The sequence below is a fragment of the Alligator mississippiensis genome, chromosome 3 (assembly GCF_030867095.1).
Source record: "Alligator mississippiensis isolate rAllMis1 chromosome 3, rAllMis1, whole genome shotgun sequence".
NCBI classification, from domain to species: Eukaryota; Metazoa; Chordata; order Crocodylia; family Alligatoridae; genus Alligator; species Alligator mississippiensis.
In genome coordinates this window covers 145,127,087-145,146,953 of record NC_081826.1, presented here as the reverse complement: position 1 = coordinate 145,146,953, position 19,867 = coordinate 145,127,087, and the positions used below count along the sequence as shown (strand labels likewise).

The 19,867-nt window shown below is 41.1% G+C and overlaps 1 protein-coding gene across 3 annotated transcripts in view; it reads left to right on the top strand.

Moving 5' to 3' along the window:
* The window catches only part of ELP2 (elongator acetyltransferase complex subunit 2), a 109,490-nt gene that overhangs the window by 55,202 nt on the left and 34,421 nt on the right, over nt 1–19,867 (top strand). For all 3 annotated transcript variants that reach the window (XM_059724475.1, XM_006277281.4, XM_019491094.2), the window contains 7 exons: nt 184–250; nt 1,568–1,711; nt 6,694–6,789; nt 11,610–11,710; nt 12,435–12,566; nt 13,080–13,229; nt 18,470–18,658. In XM_059724475.1, the coding sequence (XP_059580458.1) occupies nt 184–250; nt 1,568–1,711; nt 6,694–6,789; nt 11,610–11,710; nt 12,435–12,566; nt 13,080–13,229; nt 18,470–18,658 (879 nt within the window). The remainder of the gene's footprint in view (nt 1–183; nt 251–1,567; nt 1,712–6,693; nt 6,790–11,609; nt 11,711–12,434; nt 12,567–13,079; nt 13,230–18,469; nt 18,659–19,867) is intronic.

The following is a 19,867-nucleotide window of genomic DNA, read 5'->3' as shown; positions in this document are numbered from 1 at the left end:
TGAAGTCATGGTATCTGACAAAAAAAACATACTTTTCAGAGGTACCTATCACCCTCTGTTCCAGCTAATAGAAGCCATAATTGGACATCACAATTAAATCAATGCCTAATTGTCTAAATATGATATGTGATAGGATATCGAGGTTTAGACTTCTGATATAACAAGATATTTTTTTTTACCTAGTTTCAAAAAATGATAATACTCCATGGCCATGAAGACTGGATAAGAGGCATTGAATGGACAGTCTGTGGTTAGTATTAAAGTCCATTAAATTATTTAATGGGTCAAATTACTGAAGATTAGAGGAAAGAAACTATCTTTTGCATATCTATTTTTAAACCCACTCATTTGCTAGTTCTTGATTTGTGGTCCAGTGGAAAGCTAATATCGCTTCATGACTTAGGTGGAGGTATATTTTAGTGCTTGTACTGCCGTTTTGCTCCAGGAATTGACGACTCAGATACTCTGCTGCTTCTGTGACGCTCCGAATTTTGGATGGTATCTGTAATTTCTGTCTGTCATTCTATAGAATGAAATTTCTTGGACTAAACAAAATATAATCCAAGATGATTCCATTTCTGTATTATCTCAGCTAGCCAGGATACAGTGATCCCTGAGCTGCTAATGGCAATACCACTACAGCGTGATTGTTATATAAAACTGCAATCTGACTGCAGTAGAACTGGCTGAGAAACAGCCAAACTGCAAATCTGTACTGTATGCAAATCCCTCTTTTGTGATTGTCTTTGTATTCATCACTTTAGCCTGCCCTGCCCTGCCCTGCCTGCTTTTTAATGTGGCTATCTTAAGGGTATCTGAACTAAAATATAATTGTATCAGCAATTTACCCTTCACAAACACGCTATTCCTTGTTACTGAGGATGAGTTGGACCCAATTTAAGTAGTTTTTAAGAATAGGTTATTTTTAGGAGTTCTCACTCTTCCTCTCAGCCTCTTGTAAGAGCAGCACAGTTCATGGGGAGAGGCTTTTAGCTTTTAAGTAGACTGTCACAAAAAGTACTTATTTGGTGGTGAAGACAAAAAAATGGAGCGAAGCTTCAAGGGAGAAATGACAACTATGAATAAAAAGAGGAAAGAAGATTTTTAAAATATGTTAATTAAAGATGCTCTTTGTTGGATTCTTTTTCCTAAATCTCATGGAGGTAGACAGGGCTAGATACAGGAGGAGAGGCAAATATATCTGAGATTTTGGGATATTCTTTTGGTAATCACTATATCCTAAACTCCAAGGCTGAGGCTTAAATTTAAATATTTGCATATCCAAGGATATCGCTATTGCTTTATAATGGGGAAATGCTCATGATTCAACATGTTTTAAGTATGCTAAGTTTGTGGACTAGAACCTGTAATGTGATGAGTTAATATTAGAATGAAGATGGACATCACTGTTCATTGAGCTGCGTGTATATGGGGAAAAGATAAGATTATATATAGTGTCTTTGAAGAGATAAAAGACTTGGTCTTTTATGTATTTGCTATTGGTCCAAATAGAAAGAGCTATGATTTATCTGTTTTTTATGGGATTTTATTCATTTTTTTTAAACAGGTGAAGATCTTTTCTTAGCAAGCTGTGCTCAGGACTGTTTGATAAGAATCTGGAAAGTGCATGCAAAATCAATGCAGTCTTTGAAAATCAATGATGATGACTCTATAAGGCTGAAGGAGAACATTTTTACTGTTAAAAATAAAAGTAGGTAATAGCTGAAATGCTCTTTGTACCTATTCTCTCTTTCAGCTAGTGTTGATATTGATGCTTTCAGTAGGGCTAATGAGAATTTGTCCAGGTGTAAGTTGTTGTTCTTTTGCTAGAGGAATTTAGGAGCAATTAAGTTATAGTAAATTGGGGAAACTTAATAGCAACCTCATTCAATTACAAATAACATATTTACTTGAATATAAGAGAAGGTTCCCCCCTCCTCCCCCCCAGTCAACATAGGGGGAAAGCCCTTCATCTTGCATTCATACTCAAGGAAACCATATTAAATGTATTGCCTGCCTTTGAACTGCTGCTGAAAGTAGCATGTGCCCAGTAATGGAAACCAGCTATGAAGTGGATTAAATACAGCTAGCACTGAGCATGGCTGTAAAGCACCTGGCCCATATGGGGAAGACATGCTGATGGGGAACTCTTTCTTCTTTTTTTTTTTTTTTTTTTATTAAACTCAACATTTTATTTTAAAAAATCCACAACATCCTATACATATTTACAAATATCAAACATATCATTCAACAAAGCCTCATAGCATATTAACTCTTTTTCATCTCTTAACAGTTTACAATAACAACATTATCTCATCTCACAATTATCCCCCTTCCTACCCTACCCTCTTTCTCCCTTACTGTCTCAGGCACTCCTCAAGCGAATACATATTTCCATTTATCTTTCCTCCACATCTCCTCTCTCGTACTCTCCTCTTCCTCCTCCTCATCCCTTTGCATGTAATATTTGAACTTAGACAGGGCTAGCTGCAAACATTCCCTCATAGTACAATCCATTCCCTTTGTGATCAGCAGGGATCCAGGTTTTCCCTGATATCTTTCATAAAAAAACAAAAATCTGTGATTAAAATTAAAGCCCCCCCACTCACCCCCCCCCCCCCCCCCCGGCTCTGCTTGTGCCTTTCACTCCCGCTCACAGCCTTCCTGGTGCCCCTTGCTGCTCACCCACAGCCCCTGCTCTGCCAGCCCTGTAGGAGAAAGCCCCCAGCTGCCAGGGCTATGGACCCGGGTCCACAACTCCCTGCCCCTGCTCCCTCCTGCTGCCTGCTGTGGGGGGCTGCTGGCTCCCTGCTGCTGTGTGCACTCCTAAGGGGGGCAGGGGGGACCTCGCAGGGCAGGGGGGACTCCCGAGGGAAGCAGTGCAGAGCTCGCAGCAGCAAGCAGCTTCTTCGCTGTGCCCTGGTGCCCTGCTTACCACACCTGGGGCCTCCACAGCCCAGCGGGCATGATCTAGTGCAGCAGGGAGCACTAGAGCCGAATGGAGAAGCTGCTAACCACTGTGAGCTCCGTGCTGCCCTGGTAATGTGCCTCTGCATGGGGCTGCAGCGAGGGCAGTTGTGCAGGGTTGTACTCCTCAAAGCAACAGCCAGGCCAGTGCGGAACTCGCAGTGGCAAGCAGCTTCGTGCAGCTTCACTCTTTCCTGCCTAGCAGTTTCGCTAGGAATATCTTTTCATTGGGTCTCCCTTTAAACCATTCCTCCACCTCCAACTCCGCCTTTTCCAGTTTATCCTTCACCTCTCCCCCTTCCTGCTTCCACAGTTAAGCGCTGCACCCTTTCTTGTTTCCTTTTCAGTTCCCTTATTTTGTTCCTCACCTTTCTCTTCCCAACATTCATGAAAGATGCACTTGTTCTTCTCTTAATCATACACCACCATTCCCACCTGCTTTTACAACAGTTCTTTAAGATTCTCCGTACTCCTCCGTAAACTCCTTGCACACTTTTTCGTCGTGAAACATCCTAATGTTCACTTTCCAGAGGCCTTTCCCTTTCCTGTTCCATCCCCCTGCTCCCATCTCCACCTGTAGCACTCGATGGTCACTAAAATGTACATCTTGTATCTCTTTCTTGTTCACCACCATTCTTGAGACTAAAACAAAATCGAGCCTCAAAGCTTTTCTTCCTCCTGGCTCCACTCTCATATGTACTTTCTCTCTTGCCTACATATCCCTGAAACCTTCTTCCTTGATAATTTTCTTTAACATCTTTGAGGAATTGTCTAACTTCCCCTTACCCCCCCCCCATATCCTTTCTCAGTTATGTGGCTGAAGTTGCCAAATATGACTCTGTCTCTCCCCCCCACCATGTACATTTCCAGCTTCCAAAGTAAAGCCACCCTTCCCTCCCTTTCTGCAGGTGCGTATACGTTAAACGACTCTACCTCCATCTCCTTTGTTTCCAACAACACTTTGCATTCTTCCTTCTACTAACACTTGCACTTGCTTGACTTTAACCCCCGGGTTTTTAATTAACGCCACCACTCCTGCCACCTTATTCACTTTTGTCCCCGTCCACCGTGACTGCCCCGAACCCAATCTCTTCTCCAGATATTTATATTAGTCTCCCCACAGTATTTCATACTCTTGTAGACATATCTCATCCCTGTTGATTGACCTTAAAGTTGCTGCCATTCCATCCCACCTCTTCCTTATCAATAAACTTCTCACATTTAAAGTTCCAGCACATAAGACCATAGTAAAGAAAAGGTGGAAGCCACTGGTCCTCATCTTTCTTGTTTTATGGGTTGTCCACATCACTGCTGATGATCAGTGACTCTATCCCGCCCCCCTTCCTTTTGCCCGTCCTTCTCACTAGGTTCTCCCAGGCTTCTGAGAGGCTGTTTCTGACCCCTCCCCCCCACTACATCCTTCCAGCTCAGCAGACCCTTCCATCTCCATTTCTGATGTACCGTTCCTGCCCACAGCATCGCTTCTCCCTTCTCCCCCTTTTCGTCTTCCCTTCTTGTTTTCTTCCGTGGCAGCCTTTGTTTCCTCCTTTTTCCTACCCACATCTCCACCCCTTTCCCTTTCTCTAAAGCAGAACTTTCTTCTTGGTCAGTCTCCAGCATTTCTTTCTCTACTACTGTTTCCATGCTTGTGCTTCCACGTCCCTCCTCCTCTTCCCTCTCCTCTTCTAGTTGTTGTGCTGCTTCCACAACACTCATTCCACCCCTTTCCACCTCTGGTATTTCTTCCACCAACAATTCCTCTTCCAAATGTATCCCAACCTCCCCTACCTCCTCCTCCTCACTCGTCTGATTGAAGTCATTCCCTTTTTTAGGTTGTGCTCTGTTAGAGAGAGAATCTGGGCATCTGTTTTGCAGGTGCCCTTCCTACTTGTATATCCTGCATTTCATCACTTCCTGGCACCCATGGTGCCCTCTCCCGCACACTGGTAGCAAATGGTTAGGGTACAATAGGCTGCCAAATGCCCTTCCAGCCTGCATTTGCTGCATTGACGAGGCTGCCCGTGGTATATGATATAGCCCTGGTGCCCTCCTACATTAAAAAACTGACAGCAGGTGCCGCATCTCTCCCAGGCTCCCCTCCTTCTCCTTTAGAATCACTTGTGCCTGAAGCACCCCTGTCCACCTGTTAGATTTGTGTCTCACTTTTTCCACAAATAGGACTCTGGACTCTCCACATCAACCATCTCTCCACATCCACTTCCTCAGGGATGCCCAAATACGTTTTAACAATGATCACTTGCTCTCGTGACTTTTGTTCAGTGGCAAAAATCAGTTGTTGCAGTTCTTCCTTCTCCATTTCCTTGTAGTTTCTCTAGAACTATTCATAGGCCCCTCTGTGCTAGTAGGTAAAACCCCGTGACTTCCCATTTAGATAGGCCATCAAGCATTGTAAGTACCCAGGGTTCACTTTCAAAATATTGATCAAAATCCAGTCTTCCCTGCCCAGTTTCAACTGGTTTTGCCTTCATCTTCATCACTGTACCAGCTGCCAGTCAGATTCTAGCTCTCAGCCTGAATCACCATATTTGACTCTACTCTGTCTGGTTTCTTCTCTGCTCTCAGTTCACCAGCATTCACAGCTATCACTATCTCACCACACTTTTGCTCCTGTCTCTCAGATCATTGACCAAGTTTGCACACTCAATCTGAGCCCACAAAAGGCTGAGAAACAATATGTTGGTGGGAGCCTACCACAAGAATAGGTTAGTGAAGCCCAACTGAATAAGATATACTGTAGTGCCCATTGATCACAGTCTCCCTCAGTGCTGAGTCTTTTAAAGTAATGGTGAGCCACTATATTTTTTATATATATATTTTGACTTCCTGTTGACTCTCATGAGCTGTGCTTTTCTTTCCCATTTCTAATGATTCCTTTTTCTTCACCAGCCTTGGGCCCCAAACAATTCATCCAGAACCCCTCTGTGGCCCCCTCTCTGTCTGTCACATAATTAGTGTGGCCCTGCCTGCCCTTTATGAGGTGAAGCTGGACCCAGGTTACTCTATGCCTCATCTACTTATAAATTTTGGAGGGTCCCAGGACTCATGACAAGAACATATAGTTCCAGTCATGAGTAGGAGCTAATTAGCACATGGCTCCTGGGGCGGGGGAGGTAGAGGGGGGGTGTCTGGACTACATGCATATACTGAGCAGCTGTTGGGTCACCACAATTTGAAATGCTGTTGACTCTGGTGGGGTCCAGCTTAATGAACTGTGTGGTAGATAAATAAACTATTTTAACATTTCTTTTGTTTTTTAACTACAGTTCTCTTATCAAGTTGAAGTATTTATTATGCAAGTTGTTAAGATATTCCCACACAGCCTTGTATTAGCATTGAGCTGTGGTTTAAAGTTGGATATATTTTAATCAGTTGCATTACAATCTGATCACTCTTTAGTTAGGTTTGCCCCCAAATAAATATTCATAACTGGATATGCAAGCTCCTATAGATTAGGCTTAGCCTGTGAATTGCCTTTTGTTTAGTACCACTGCCAGTGAAGGAAATAGGATTGGCCTGTGGGTTGAAGTGTCCAGCTGCATGGTAGTGCCCCTGACAGGACGTAGCCCTGAGCAGCAGCTCGCACATGATGTTTTCAACTTGCTGAAATTTTATCACTGAAGCTGTGAAATCATCAGAAAATGTTCTGGCTTCTCATGAAACTGACTTCAAAGAATGAATGTTTTCACTTTCTCTGTTCCATGGTAGATGCTGAGACAACGTATGCAGTTACTCTGGAGTCAGTATTAGCTGGCCATGAAAACTGGGTGTATGCAGTTCACTGGCAGCCTTCATTTTTCAAAGGTAAGAAAATGGTACATAATGTACACTTCTTACTAGGTAATGGTATAAATGTGGTGGAGCTGTGTTGTATCACATGGTCCCCATCACATGGTCCCTGACATCAGAAAATCCACCCCTGATTGGGAAACACTGCCTCTCCATAGGGTCTATCGTCACGGTACATGGCCTGGCCCTGGGCCCCCAGGCCACAAGACATAGGCACAACCTATCAGGTAGCATGGGGTTGCAGCCCCTCTAACAACCTGTCCCATCGTCCTCAACCAGTTGGTGGGGGTTTCAGGACCATCAGACCTTCCCAAGAACAGTGCCAAACAAATTGAGTTGAGGGCACACGCACAAAATCTTTCAGAAGAAATCATTTTGACAAAGCATAGATAAAAGCTAAGTCATATACTAAAAATGAAACATCTACTATAACACATTTTCATTTTATTCCAAAATATATTTTTGTTCAGATTTGTGTGCGTTTGAGAGGTGATTGCATAATAGCTCAAAATGAAGTCTTACTCTTGTATGTTGTGTGTATGGGGGAGTGTTTGATGTGCGGTTGGGGATGTATGTGTGGGTATGGTGGGGTGTATAGGGGGTGTGAGTGTGTGCGTGGTGGGTTGGGTGTGAGTGTGTGGGGGGCTGTCTGAGTGTTAGATCCTGGGAGCTGGCCAGGGGTGGGTGAGCGGATGGAGGGGCAGGGGGCATATGCAGCAGAGCTCACCTGGACAATACAAGTGCAGGTGCAGTCCACCCCCATCCCCTCCAGCTTGCATCTGCTCCCTGGTGTGCCGCATGAGACTGAACCTCTTCCACCTGGGGCAGCCTGCCCTATGCACCCATCTGCATCTACCCCATGCTCCGGCCTGCAGCCATACTAGCCCCAGCCCCGGCCAGCTTCCTGGCAGGGCTGCCTTCCACCCATGTGGCAGCCCGCAGATGGCTGGTGATCACTGTGATTAGGTGGAGTTGGGTGGAAGATGGCCAAGAGATGGAGCTGGAGCCCTGCATGTTGGGGCAGAAGAAGGTGGGGGGAGCCGAGCAGTTCCTTAGTTGGCTGCAGAAGTGGCAACAGCAGCCCTGTTGGGAAGCTGTGCACACTGGCTGGGGCCTTCCAGTGAGTGAGGGCAGGAGCACAGTGCACACTGCCCCAGGTGGAATTGGGTGGGGCTTGGCCCAATGTGGAGCCCAGCAGGAGCAGCCATAGGCCAGATACAATTAATTGGTGGGCACCTGCATGTAGGCTGGATCCCATCACCTGGTGGGCTGAATGTGGCCCACGGGCCATATTTTGTCTATCTGTGTTATCTCCTTTTGTATACTCTAATAAGGTCTGTTTTGAAAAAAATATCTTAATTTGATAAAAGACAATATGAATGTAGCATATAACTGGTGCATATATATCATTCTGTTTTTTGTTTGCATTATTTACATACTTCCTGCAGCGTAATCTCATTTTGTTCAATGCAAATTTAAATTCTTCTTTTTTAATGTTTTTTTATGTATGTTTTCTTTAGAAAGATCAATATTCATTTAACCCTGATCTGCATTATGTAGTTTTGCCCATAGAACTTTGGTGTTGTCTGCAAAACTCTTGGAAATAGTCTCTAATTGCATCCACACTCTCAGCTCCCTTTTGAAAGTAGAGCCCCTTCATTCAGGCTTCTCTGCCACATGGAAACCATAAGAAAGCTCTTGTAGATGTGCTCACACTTTCTGTTGGTAGCCATGGCCCCTTAAACAGTGGCTGCTTAAACAGCTGGTGCCTCCCTGCTGGCATAGGCACTGTAGTACAGTTCCAGAAGCCATGTAGATGGGGGGACAATTTGGTAGTTTCTCTGTAGCAGTTGCTGGGAGCTGTCAGATGCTCTTCTTTTTGGGGTGATGGTTGGTTTGTTTTGGTTTGTTTATATGATGTAAAAAAAGTAAGAGGGGGTAAAGGGATGGGGGTCTGATCGCTTGCCCCTGCTACTGCCTCTCTCCCCACCACAGCAGTAAGGGCAACTAATTTAAGATGACCCTTCAATAATTAGATTCTAGAAACTTACAACAAATTTATAATTTTGCATGTTTAGAATCTGATTACTGGAGGGTTGTCTCAAATGTTTAGTAGTCTTGGATTCAGGTAAATATAGTAAGTTGTCATTACAAAACATCACATGAATTTGAATATAAGGCTCAGGTGCAAATATGAAAGCTTTTGTATAAGTGTGTACCAGGGGGGATTAAAGGAATAGATGGATTTTTCACCCATTACTCAACAAATAGCCAGCATCAATGTATGCATTGTATGCTGTAGCACTTGAGAGAATGATGACGGCACTTAAGTAATACACCATTTCAGTGGTTAAGGCTCTTGGGGTATGGTAAACTGCCAGAAACTTTGACTCTCACTGTCCTAGACAACTATGTCATGAAGAATCACAGACATGGACAGTAGTGTATAAAAAAAAAATATATATATTTGGTAGGGTAGAAATATGCTGTTTTTTAAAGGCTTTGAACAAAAGCATTGATAACACAGTTTAGCTTGCTTATGAAGTTAGTTTATTGTGACTTTTTAATTAATCAAAAATTTGCAGTGAAGTTAGTTTAAAAAACAATAGAAAGGTGTTAGATGTTTTTGATGCTGTACGGAAGTGACATTTTTTAATACAGTGGCTTTGAAAAATATTCTTCTGCTATGATTGGAGTGAAGGTTCTGATTAGAACTGGCATTGACTGAGTTGAAGTATTAAAGAATAGAGTTGAGTTGTCCTGCATTCCACTACAAACTCCATCAAATGGAATTATGTCACTAATCCCTTATAGTTACTAATAGCATAAAGGCACACATCTCATTCATTGAGGGAAACTGTTGTTGATCCATTGTAAATGTAGGTCCTTCCTAGAAAAATTGGATGCAGTATAGAAAGATTTGCTCCTCAGGGTCTTCTGGCAGATGTTAATTTAATTGCATGATGGGTTCTGAGGAATTTTATATTTTTATATTAAAAAACCTGGTCCCCAGTACAGGGCTACCTGTGCACCTGGACCTTTGAAGGTTCACCAGGCAGCCTGGGGAACACCATGGACTGGTGTGGTCCAGCATCAGGGAACCAGTTTCCCAATGCAGGGAAAGAGGGTGGCTGACCCTCTCAAGGGACCCTTTTCAAGAGACAGATGGTGGCTGACCAGCACAAGTGGATAGGGGGCAGCCTTGGATCCAGGCTATATCTGCCTGTTGAAAGGTATATTGTGCAGTCCCGTCCTCGTTTTAAAATACCCCTTTAATGGTCCTGGCACAGGGGGAACCTAAGATTGGGGAGCACTCCCTGATTTCGGGCTCCCTGTGTGCCATGAAGCTGTGCTGCTTGAATGCCTTTAAAAGGCCCCAGTGCATGTGGAGTCCCACACTGGGGAACTACTCTCTGATCTCAGGCTCCATCTGTGTAGGCATGTTCAAAGGACATGCATGCATCTGGGCTACTTATGGGTATGGGGACCCAGAAATCAGGGAGCTTTTTCCCAATCTAAGGCTCCTGTGCTGACAAATTTATGCCACACGTTCAGATTAAAGTACAATACAAACCAGTCACATCGATGATCCACAGTTAATGAACATTTTATAACGTGGAACTTCTTTATGGCTGCTTTGCCATTTTATCGTGCCATAAATTACTCATACGTGTGCCATGTTACAAATGTATGGCACAATTAACATGCTAAGTTTGACATAAATGTAAGGTATGCCAAGGGCCTAAATCAGCAGATTACTGAAAGCGCTACAGGAAATGGAATAGAAAAATATTTTGAAGGGAATTTTTTTTTTTTCTCTCCCCGCCTTTTTAAAAATTTTTTTGAAGAAAGACATTGAAAGAGATGCTTTTGAGAAAGGAGGAAGCTTGGAGCAGTTTTCTATAAATTTGCCTGTTTAACAGACCTGACCAAACATCTCAATTAGAAACCGAAACTTCAAGGAAAGGACTTAGTTACTTGGACAATTTAAATGGGTTTTGGATTAAGCTAAAATTTTTTAAAGGATCCTGCAAATGAAATTGATTCACTTTTCTTGTAGTCAAGAAGGAACTTGAGGGTTACAAAAGGGTTGACTTCACAATATTTTCTTGTAGAAGAGCTTTCAGAAGACTTGAGTTTTTACTTCAGGGATTTTTGTAGTATGAAGGAAGCTTTCCCTCTAACAATGTGCTTGAAACAGTAATTGCAAACCCAGTTTGGATCCCATTCATGAGCGTTTGACTGCCCCTGTGCTCTGCCTAAGCAACTACTACAGGGCTCTGGATGTGACCCTTGAGGGTGTTTGAGGGAACAAGCAAATCATTTATTGGAACCTAGTTTGCAGAGCAATGCATATCAGTGTAGCAGGTTTTTTTTCATTTTAAAGCTTAGTTTAATATTAGTCTGTTCTTCAGACGAATCTCTAATGCTGAGTCTTTACTGATGACCAATTTAGAATTGCGATATGTAAATTGTAGGGTCTGTAATATTCTCAGGAAGTATGCAAGCTTTTACTTTCCCTAAATTGAAACCTAAAAAACCTAATTTAAGGACATCTGTCGAACTATTTGTTCTTATGATATTTTTTTTTTCTTTGACAGAGTTTTAGTGAAACAAATATTTGGAACAACATTTTTTTTTTTTTTTTACACACCCCTAACAGAAATGCATCTCAGTTCAAATTCTGATCCTATTAATATTGACACTTACTGATGGTTCAATAGCAAAAGTTTTTCAGTGCAGCAGTTAAATTACAACATTTTTTTTAAACACCAGTATTACTAAATGTTGAGCATTCTAATCTGTTGTAGCATAATTTCTTTCCTGTACTGCAGATGGCAGCATTCATCAACCAATGAGACTACTGTCTGCATCAATGGACAAAACTATGATCTTGTGGGCTCCAGATGATGAATCTGGAGTATGGCTAGAACAGGCAAGTGCGTGGTTTGTTTGTTTGTTTGTTTGGACTTTTCCTAACTTAAAACCCATTTTGGATTTTTTCTCCCCAATTTTTCAGACTGTTGTCTGGGTTTCTTTACTTCATTGTCACATTGTTCAGGCAACATATAGTATTTCAAGATGTTTCCTAAATTACATTAATATTAGCAGAGTAAAAACTGTTTGCTAAACTCCCACAGTAAATGCTTGTGTCACAACTGAACCATTTTAAAATTAGGAGACACCAGACTTAGGGTTGTCTGCAGTGCAACTTTACTACTGCCCCCCAGAATTTATTTATTACAATACAGCCTGGAATTCCATGGGCAAATGCTCTTTAATCTGTAGGTCCTTTTTCTTATTTAGTGAAAGGGATGGATAGCAAATAGTGAAGCAAAAGATGGCAAGGACTTCTGTGCTTTAAATGCTGGTCTGGGATGTGAGCAGGTTGGGGTATCTACTCAGACTGTCTTTCAGGCAAGGCCCTGTTCTAACACATATGTGCAGAAGGTCTTATTTAGGTTATATGAGCAACTTTTATTCTGGTGCCTACTAAATTTTGCATATCTCATATCTACTGTTTTGAACATTTCTTGTATGTAGTGTTTTAATATAGGTTGTATTTTGTGGTGGTCCTTTTGTCCTTGAGTTTGGAATACATTTACGGCAAAGGGAAGACCAGTTATTGAGCTACAGATGTTTTCCATTTGTTCATTCAGGTACGAGTAGGAGAAGTAGGTGGTAACACACTTGGATTTTTTGACTGTCAGTTCAATTCAGATGGCTCAATGATTCTCGCTCATGCTTTCCATGGAGCACTGCATCTTTGGAAACAGACTCCAGCTAACAAGGTGAGGAGTTTTCACTGACTTTGTTGCTACTTTGAAAAGAACATGGTGGATACTGCTGTGTAATAATGTTTACTTCAACTGACCGAACTGTTCTTTCTCAAAATGTGCCATTCTCCAGGATTCTTATTCTAGGTCTTGAATATAAACTCCACAGTGTTGTGGGTTTTTTTGTTTTGTTTTTTTTCCTCCTATGGGCATTCATAGCAATCAGAGTGAGTGCCCCATCACTTGTTTTCTTGCCCAGTTGCTGCCTCTGAATGTTAATAACAATTTCTTCTTGAATATGCAGCAAAGCACCTGTCACCAAGACTTGTATGTATTCAGCTAATGCTCTTGCTCTTCAGTTAGATCTATTTTTTCTTTTCCTTCCGGTATCCTCTTTGTCTTCCTTTCATTTAGGTTAGTTCAACAACTTCTGTGTTCAGTTCTATATATTTTGTGTATGATAATATATAGCTTGCAGGCTTGTCTGTAGTTTTTCTTGAATGCATATATATGATTTTTTTTAAATAGAAAGAATGGACTCCAGAAGTTGTGATTTCTGGGCACTATAACTCTGTACAAGATTTACAGTGGGATCCAGAAGGGGAATTTATCATCACTGTTGGTTCTGATCAAACTACTAGACTATTTGCTCCCTGGAAAAGAAAACACCAGACAGAGGTAAATCTTTGGAAATGTTTGTGAATTCAATAAAGGAAATTTTACAGCTCAGGATGAGAGAAGCACCTTGGAACTGGATAAGCAGCCTGAGCTATTGCTTACACTTCAGCTGCTCTAAACCATAACCTATTCAAAATTGCATATGTGTGTTCTTAATTTTTAATATTTTTTTTCCTTCAGCATTTATTGCTTTCATTTTAAACAGAGAGACTAAAACAGCAAAATACTTAAATAAAAGGAGCTCTGGCAAGAACTTGCTACCTGTTTATATGGTACCCCAACCAGGGACCTGTGGGTATTATTCATTATTTATAGCAACATTTCCAGCCTTTCTAAAACCACAAGGTAATTGGAAACCTAAGAACAAGTAATCTCTAAATTCTCATCCAGATTTTTATTTATTTTGTGGTTTTTGCTTTTTGGGGTTTTTTTGTTTTACAGGTTCATTTGTCATTTTACTTTAGAATTGTTGGTCCTGGTGACGTTACTCTTTACTCTGTCTGTTCTGTTGTCTGTGTTGATGTTTGTTTCTGAGAGTAGCTAATCTCAAATACCTCTTCAAATAACTCAGACCTTCACTCCTTTCCCAGTGCACTGTATGGCAGTAAAGACTGATTTAGAGATATTAGTTTAGTTATTCTGTAAGATCTTTAACTTCCTAATGGTTTCCTTAAATTAGGGAGGTAGTTAGCTATGTTGGTTTGAAGTCAGGCAGAAGGCAGGGTAGAGTTGCTCCTTACAGGTTAACTAAATTAGAGATACATAAGCTTTTGTAAGCAGTGGCTTGCTTCATCAGATGCTGTGAAGGAGCTGCTTGAAGTAGAGCTTCAAAACAGAAAACAGTGATTATAAGAGTAAGGGCAGGGAAGGGGGAGGAAAAAGGAGGTACGGTGGGTAGAACAGAGAAAAACAAAGCAGTTAACCCACTGAGGGACATGGGGCTAAATTATCCCTGCTCCTCATGCTTCTTTCTGCTTTGTGCTAACAGCAGATATATCCTAACAGATGGAACATGCGCAAATGGTAAGATATTCTGTATAAAGAGAGTTGAGAGAGTGACAATTAAACAACTGTTTCCTTAAGCCATACCAATGTTTAGGTGTCATAAGTATATGTTGCCTCTCCTTTCTATTTCATTTTTTGGTTTTTTACTGCTGCAGTGAATGCAGATATTGTGAAGGGGAAGCCCCCAGGATTTTTCTAAATTTAAGCACTGAAGGCAAATATAGCACCATGCCTTGGAAGTGAAAAAGGGTAAACTTGCGCATTGTGTTGATTTTAAGGAATTTTGTGAGTCTTAATTTAGTTATGGGGATATGTATATATTTAATACTGAGAGCTCAATCACTTTAAAAAAAACAGGAAAAATGTAGAAAAACAAACATATATTTCTAACTATTTTAACTCTGTCACATAGCATGTAATATCTTTTTGGTCATTGTTTATACTGCTGAAGGTCACTTCTGCATTGATTTTATTTATTCTATAGACATATATTTTAGATTCTTTAGAAGGAAGTTTAAAGCTGTTTTCTGGGAGTTTACTCTTACATGGCAACTAAGTCTGTAACCTCTAGTGATACAAGTTGGCCCTAAGCTTGATCTAGAATGAAGCAGGGTTAATGTTGACATAGTTTTCCTGGACTTAGCTGTTCCTGAAAGCTTTGTAAACCCTTTCATAATAATACAGCTTGCTCTATGAAATTTGTTTTGCTTGCATAGCTCTATGAGTTAAGAAGATAAAAAAAAAAAAATCACACCCCTAACTGTCAAAGCTCTGCTAGCAAAGTGGCCTGTGCAGCTGCAGTATTAGAAGAAAAAAGGCTTTTTTTGTATAGTTTATTCCATTTGAGGAGATGGTTTAAGCTACACTGGTAGCAGAAGTTTTGCCAGCATGCAGGCCATGTCTTCAACAGGAGAACACGTGGCCTAGCTAAAGTGGCAGAGAGCTTGTAGTATGTATAGTCTAACCCAGTGGTTCTCAACTGAGGTGCCATGATGCAGGTACTTCGGTGGTCAGATAAAACTGTCCTATGCACAGGGCTGCAGTATGTATTAGGGTTCTCTGATAACCACAAAGCAGGCAGGAGAGCTGACTTGTGCTGCAACTTTTCTTTATCACCTTCCCCTTGCCCCCCAGCCTGCTAGAAAGAAGCATGTGGGACAGTTCCATCCAATCTAACCAAACTAATCCTCTGTTTTCAGTAAAATATCTGGTCACCTTTTCAGAATACTTTTTATTTCAGATGGATGCAATAGCAAATCAATCAGGAACTGCAATTTGTCATCCGCCTTCTTTTTATTTATGCATTTGTTTCTTTTATAAGCTCTCTCAAACTACCAAGTTTATATTCTGGGAGAAACTCTTGGTACACATTAAACTCTTACGTCAATTTTTTGCATGTTGTAAGCTGTTGAGAAGGGTGGTCCTGTTTTTCTGCATGTGTTTATTGTGCTTTAAAAAGGTTGAGAACCACAGTTCTGACTTGAAGCATTCCTTATTTAGACAGAGGGTAACCCTTGGAAAATGCCATCTCTTAGTTTTTGCTAATTTTTTGACTACAGAAAAATAATAGAGCAATTTTTTTTCTGTTACAAAGAGTGCAGATCACAAGACAGAATGCTTTGGGATCCTTTCAAGGATGTCACGGAGTGCCACACAATGTTAGCACCATTAAGTGTGTAAACATGAGTCACAAGATAAATGCAGGAATCCAAAGCATTTTTAATGCTCATGTTTACACATTTAATGGTGCTAACATTCTGTGGCACTCCATGACATCCTTGAAAGGATCCCAAAGCACCCATAGTGCCATGGCACCTTGTTTGAGAATCACTGGCTTAAAACAATAGGAATTTTGGTCCTGATTAAGATTTCTAGGCACAGGCATAATAATTCCAAAATGTAATGAAAACAGGATCCTGGAAGCTATTGATTCAAAGAGAACATCCTGCAATTTTAGGTGCTGCCTGTGAGCTGGGGCTGAACCTATGCAGCTAGCACCCTGCCCGAGTGGCCCCAGGGAAGACCACCACTGTGGAGAGAAGCACCGGGCCCCACTTGCAGCTCAGGGGCTGTGTGACCGACTCAGTGGCAGCTCTCACGGGCAGGCTTCGCTGAAGGGGGCGGGGGAAAAAAAAAAGCGGTGAGGGACCTGATCTGTTTTTTTGTTTTTTCTACCAGAGTCTGCCTGCATCTCCTGCAGCTGGGGAGCGGGCTGCTGGTAGGTCGTGCAGCCCCTGAGCTGCAGAGGACCCCAGTGCTTCCCTCTTCAGTGGCAGTGCCCCTGGGCAGCACCCACCTGCTGAAACACCGCCACTGTAGAGGAAAGCACTGGGGTTCCCTGCAGCTCAGGGCCCCCGCTGGCAGCTCACCACCCTGCCCCCTCGGCCACAGAAGAGGCAGGCTTGCGGGGAGGAGGATCGGGCCCCTCACCACTTTTTTTTTTTTTTCCTTTGGTGGAGCCTGCCCATCCCACAGCGACGGGGCCCAGTGCTTCATTCTAGCTCTGGCTTGCATGCACATCTGTTTGAAATGCCTCAGAATCTTCTCTAATAATAACGCACATATTCTGTCTGTCCAGAGCACTCTGGTTGTTTCAGGAAGCATTGTGATTGGCTGCCAAGACAACCCATCAGAGCGCTCCAGACAGACAGAATAAGCCTATTATTGTTATAGATTACCCACAACAGTTCTTCCCTTTCATGTATCTCCTGAACTATCACGGCAACAACATCTCCTCAACACTACCCATTTCATTAATTCCATTTTGGTTTTCTTTACTGCATTAAGTGGATTATTTAACTTGAACATCTAATTGTCTTTTCACCGTTATATCGCTGTTGTATGCTGTGCCTTTTATCTAGTGTGACCGCTAAACCTGAACTAGCTAGTTACATTTCTTTCTAGGAAGCATTCAAGTCTTGTTCTAATGCACTAGTACAGTGCTTCAGTTCATGGAATACAAATGCAAATACTGCAGAAGCACTCTTAGATTTTCTATTAAGTTTTCTAGGAAAATGTTTTTATCATCAGAGTTTTGTGAAAACTTGCTCTAAAACTTATTTGAGTTTGTTTGATTCTTCATTTTATAGAACAATTGCTAATAAGGTATTTATAGTGTTCTTCTATTTCCTGATTTGACCTCTGCATTGTCTCTCTCAATATTTGAATATGTGTTGATGGTTTTTCTTGTTTCCTTGCACTCTGTGTACTGGTATAAAATGATCTTGCATAATTACATGCCACTAACACAATGTATGTCAATTTAAAGAGCAAATAATTCTGCATTTTAAACAATATGCAGATAGAAAAAGAGGTTAGGAATCGTACCACATATTAATCAATAATATCTAGACTTCTTTTTAGAAAGTAAAATAAAAAAACTGGAAGGAAAGAAACCTGGGTGCCCACTACACACATTTACAAGCTGAAAATAATTGCACATGGAAGTTACTGTATTTATTCAAATCTAAAATGACTTGAATTTAAGATGATTTTGTCTTAATTTGATTAAATATAGTAATTTGGATTACCTGAGCCTCATATTAAAAACATCTTTTAAACTGTGGATTCCAGGAAATAGGCTATGCAAGGGATGCCATGATATAGATATAGCTATATAATTTATCCTGGATTTTAAAAAAAAATGAGGGATGGAGATTAAACAGCACAAATTAGTCCATATCCTGTTAAATAATACTTATGTAATAATGTTATTATATAATATTTTTTTCATGTAATAAGTAATCTTGTTGTCTTTTGTATAAAAATATACAGTGTTTTTTTTCCTATTGTACTGTCACAAGTCTTCGGTCAAATGAATGAACTTGCCATGGTCCTTCTGTCACCTCTGCTAAACTAAACAAAGGCCTAATTGTGCAAACATGCACATGCTTAACATTAATTGTTGTAATAGACTACAAGGATAGTCCAGTTAAACGGATGCATTAACAATGGATTGGATGAGGGCTGGCATGCTCTGGATTAGTTAAATTTCCTCAGCTGAAGAACAGGTCTATAAATGGTTCAGCCCATGGATGGTGAACAGACTAGTGGTATGTGGGTTGTTTTCTGTGTATTAGCAGAGGATTAAATTTAAACTGACTGTTGTATTGATTCTCTTTCAGGTGTATTATTTTACGTATCTTAATTCATCTACTGAAAATGTTTTACAACTTAAACTCTCCACTTTTCTATTTAACAAAATTTATTTCACTACTGTGTTGCTATTCGCTCAGATAACGTGGCATGAAATCGCAAGACCTCAAGTCCATGGATATGACATCCAGTGTTTGGCCATGATTGGCCGATTTCAGTTTGTGTCTGGAGCAGATGAAAAAGTGCTTCGAGTCTTTAGTGCGCCAAAGACTTTTGTGGAAAACTTTGGTAACATCACTGGCATTTTGATGGAGAACCTGTATTTCAATGTAAGTATCCAGGAAAATAAGAGAGAGAATTGTCAGTTCTCTATAACTGTATTGAGATTAAAATTATGAAAGGATAACATTATAAAACGATAGCTCTATTTTTTTGCTTTCCCTTTCTCTTTTGGTTACTAGTGGTTCGAGTGAATATGACTTTGAAGTAAAGGTCATCACTTGTAAATTACTTTACCTTCATTTAGCAATTTTAAAATGAGAGGGTGAAAAAAAAGGACTGTTAATGTGTTTTTATAAATTTTAGGGCATAATAGTGTTGTCTAAACATAATTACTGTTGTGTCATATTTTATCTCTTAATTGCATGTTTTTTTAATTAATTCAAACCTCCTGGAATCTACGTTAGGTACTATATATAAATATTGCACACATACTCCTCCATGCTGCATTTCTTTCAGCTGTTGAAGCTGCTTTTTTAAAATCCTAGTTCTTTAGGTTATAGTATCTATAGAATGCTGTTTTCTTCCTTGATTATAGGGAGAGAAAACGGCAGCATCACCATCCTCAAAGAACATTGCTCACACCTCATTCATTTTAAGGTCTTGTTTAAAATTGATTTTAATTTTTAGAGCATACATTCCCTTCCTTCACTGATTTGCTCAGTGTTAATGGTCCTTGTCTGTTTTCTTCCCACTTTCCATCCACTCATCTTGCACTGGCTGCCTCTGTCTCTTCCCATGTTCTTTGCATAATTAGTTCAAGAGCATTCTCTTCTGCAGCTCCTTTCAGTTGAAACTTTTCTTGTGTCCAAACCTTTTCTATCTTGTTTCAATTCATTAGCTGGGAAAAAAATCTCTTCTTCTACAGGATTTCTGTTCCTCAGCCCTTGAATTACATTAAATCTTTTTTGATCGATTGTATTAATGATGCTATACAAATAGCCCAGTACTACATAAAGGAGGCAGATATGACCATATTTTCTCTAATCCAAGGTAAGGTTCCCCCACTTCCCAAATAGAATGGGGACAAAAAAACCCCTGTCTCTTGTATTCAAGTACCAGCCCAGGGCAGGGAGTGGCAGGCTTCAGGGGGAGCAGGCTGACTGCAAGGGGAGTGGCAGATTTCAGGGTGCAGGGGGGACTGGCTGCAACAAGGGGCAGGGGTTGGGGTAGGGTTGGAGTGGGAGGCAGGCACAGACATGGGGAGGGGCAGCGGACTCGCTCATCTCCACCACTGCTTCCCCCCCACAGACTATCTT